Below are 2,500 nucleotides of genomic sequence, written 5' to 3'. Positions count from 1 at the left end.
GCACCACGCCGCAACAATAACAACTAGTTGTAACGCGAATAGCTTCATGGTGTGCGGTTGGTCCCTCGTGTCGTCTTTCTCGCAGGATGCAGTAGATGTCGCAGGCTAGCTAGCTACCGTGCGTATCACACGCGCTTCACGCTCGTTATATGTAAGAAACCGCTTCCCGTTCGCTCTTCTCTTCGCTGCGGTTCGCACACGATCCTGTCGCGTCTGTTTGCTTGCGTATCACTGAGACCGCTGTGGTTATACGTAACGCCCTCTGGTGGGTAGTGACGCAAACGATGATTCGGGACCTCGGGGCTTCTACGCGGCGTGTGGTCGGCGTGCTACGTACTCAGTGACGTCTACAACAACACGAACGGGAACTGTTCGCACAGCATGCGCGCCGACAACAACGTGATCAATGAATGCTCGCGACTGGAGGGTCGGCATGTGCGTAGCTCGTAGTGCGCATGCGCGCAGGCTACGTGCGTCTCTCGCATCGGCTGCCGCGCACAGACGCGGTAACGGCGATATTCTAACACCTGGATTTCAACCAAAGCTAGCGACATTTTGCTACGAATAATGTAGCAAACCTAATCTACATTTCCAAATCTAAAGACTCAGCTGGGTATGAGCTTTGGTAATCCTTTGCTATAGCTAGGAAATTAGGGGGTGGGGTGCCAGAAGCGGAGCGGATACATCCGCGCGCTCTCCTGTCAACGAGGGTTAGCCACATTGTCGGAGAAAAATCAGTAACTCGTGGGAAATACCAAAAAATTGCAGTCTGGTAGCTATAGAGCGGCACTATAGTTGCCGCAACGTACGAAAACAATTTGGACAGCCTGGGCGAATTTGTGGGAGGGCGGATTGGGTGGATAATTATTTTTAGTCACCCCACCTTTCGACCGCAAAAATTGATAACTTCTATTTTTCAGCTAAAACAAGCCAGGAAAGATACATTATTTGGGGCGAAATTTAATTACTTGTGAACTACTATTCGGAATTTAAAAGAGCCTAGCTGTGCTATCTGAGACAGTGGTCTGCCATTAAACGCTCGGTTTCTCGCCCCTTCCCCCTGCTACCTTTAGCACACGATCAATGTATCCGTGTGATCCGCGATTCATGTGATCTTCCTAAACAAACATGCCCTTAATTGCAACATGAGAACGTTTTATAGAGGCGTGTAACCGTAGCCACCCCAATGTAAAAAATATTGAATCCGCCCTTGCAGAGGGGGGGGGGGGAGTGAAGGAATGATTTATCTGTACAAACGTTCTATTACAATAATAGTTATATATAGAGCCATTATTTTTTGCTAAAATGCCAAAGATGCGGTGTTAAACCATTGATATTTAGAGAAAATCAGATCCCGATTCAGATTCCTGCTTACCGGATCTAGGAGCTTGATAGAGTTTCCCCGCATAATAATTTTTAGATAAGTATGGTTTCGATCCGAGCGATTCTAGCGAAATATTTTCTATTTTAAAATATTTGATTCTATTTCAACTGTGAATGATTTTGGAAAAATCCGCCCTGCAGTAAGAATAGGTCGCTCGTCTTGCTCCCATCAATCCAATCTCAACACCGTAGAGACTGCTTGGATCCGCCCCTAATGTGATGCATGACCTGAATGTCTTTACAGCGACGTGTCACCTGCATGGTGACGTGAAAATTTACGCCATCGTTTCCTATGATGAACGGATGTGCACATATAGCTTGCCATATACATATACGCACGCGCGCACACACGCTACATAGGGGGTCCTACATAGACTGAGATTTCTATATGTAGGCCTATGGGTATAGATTCTATCCTATACATGCGCATCATCAAGAGCTGATAATAACTAATAAAGGCAGTATCGGCTCTTGATATAATGTAATATGTAGCATTATGGTCCCTAACACTTTGAAGACTAATATTTACGAGGTTTTACGAGGTAGGTATGTAGGGTACGGATTGAGAGAGAATTCATAAAGTTTCTAACAGGTGGCGCTGTTCTCCCAATGTAAACAGGACGCCGTGTCTTCCGTTCTAGTTAGAAGATTTTTCACGCGTTTCATGTGTTATCGTCCCCTTTAAACCGAGAATCGTACATATATGTTCAGCTTCAATTGTACTGGAACGTTCAGTTAAAGGAATGACCAAGAAAAGTTTTGCAGAATGTTTCTGGGTAATTGTGTGACGTTACTAGTCTCAATACCTAGTCCGTAGTCGGCTCACTCTCAGTCTCATGCAGTCTCAGTCGCACTCTGACTCTTAGCTCTAGTACTATAGCCCGCGTACATTGATTGCCGCAGGCAAGTCACGGCACGGCACTTGCGACGGCCTGCGGCAGTCGGTGTACGCGGGCTATAGTACTAGAGCTATCTCACTCTCAGTGTGTACCACTCCTGTTCCGGAGAAAAAGCCAGAGGGCTACGCCACTGTACTGTAGTATTTGTATTGGAAGTGTCTACTGCAACGGTACCGTCGCCGATTATTTTTCTCTTAAAGTCACGGTACTGACGGTAC

At 46.3% G+C, this 2,500-nt stretch overlaps 2 protein-coding genes across 4 annotated transcripts in view; one reads left to right on the top strand and one right to left on the bottom strand.

Moving 5' to 3' along the window:
* The window catches only part of LOC106804638, a 34,101-nt gene extending 33,704 nt beyond the window's left edge, over nucleotides 1–397 (bottom strand). The window contains exon 1 of the mRNA XM_014805906.1: nucleotides 1–397. This exon is cut by the window's left edge and continues 13 nt beyond it. Within this exon, the coding sequence (XP_014661392.1) occupies nucleotides 1–48 (48 nt within the window). The 5' untranslated portion in view covers nucleotides 49–397.
* LOC106804674 (proline-serine-threonine phosphatase-interacting protein 1-like) overlaps nucleotides 1–2,500 on the top strand; it is a 21,177-nt gene that overhangs the window by 10,933 nt on the left and 7,744 nt on the right. For 2 of the 3 annotated variants that reach the window (XM_014805949.1, XM_014805948.1), the window contains exon 1: nucleotides 1,998–2,159. The exons of the other annotated variant lie outside the window; for it this stretch is intronic. In XM_014805949.1, the coding sequence (XP_014661435.1) occupies nucleotides 2,127–2,159 (33 nt within the window). In that variant the 5' untranslated portion in view covers nucleotides 1,998–2,126. Of the gene's footprint in view, nucleotides 1–1,997; nucleotides 2,160–2,500 lie in introns of those variants that run through there. 3 annotated transcript variants of the gene reach the window in all.

This window comes from Priapulus caudatus, unplaced genomic scaffold (genome assembly GCF_000485595.1).
Source record: "Priapulus caudatus unplaced genomic scaffold, Priapulus_caudatus-5.0.1 Scaffold82, whole genome shotgun sequence".
Lineage (NCBI taxonomy): Eukaryota > Metazoa > Priapulida > Priapulimorpha > Priapulimorphida > Priapulidae > Priapulus > Priapulus caudatus.
This window is presented reverse-complemented; position numbering and strand designations above follow the sequence as displayed.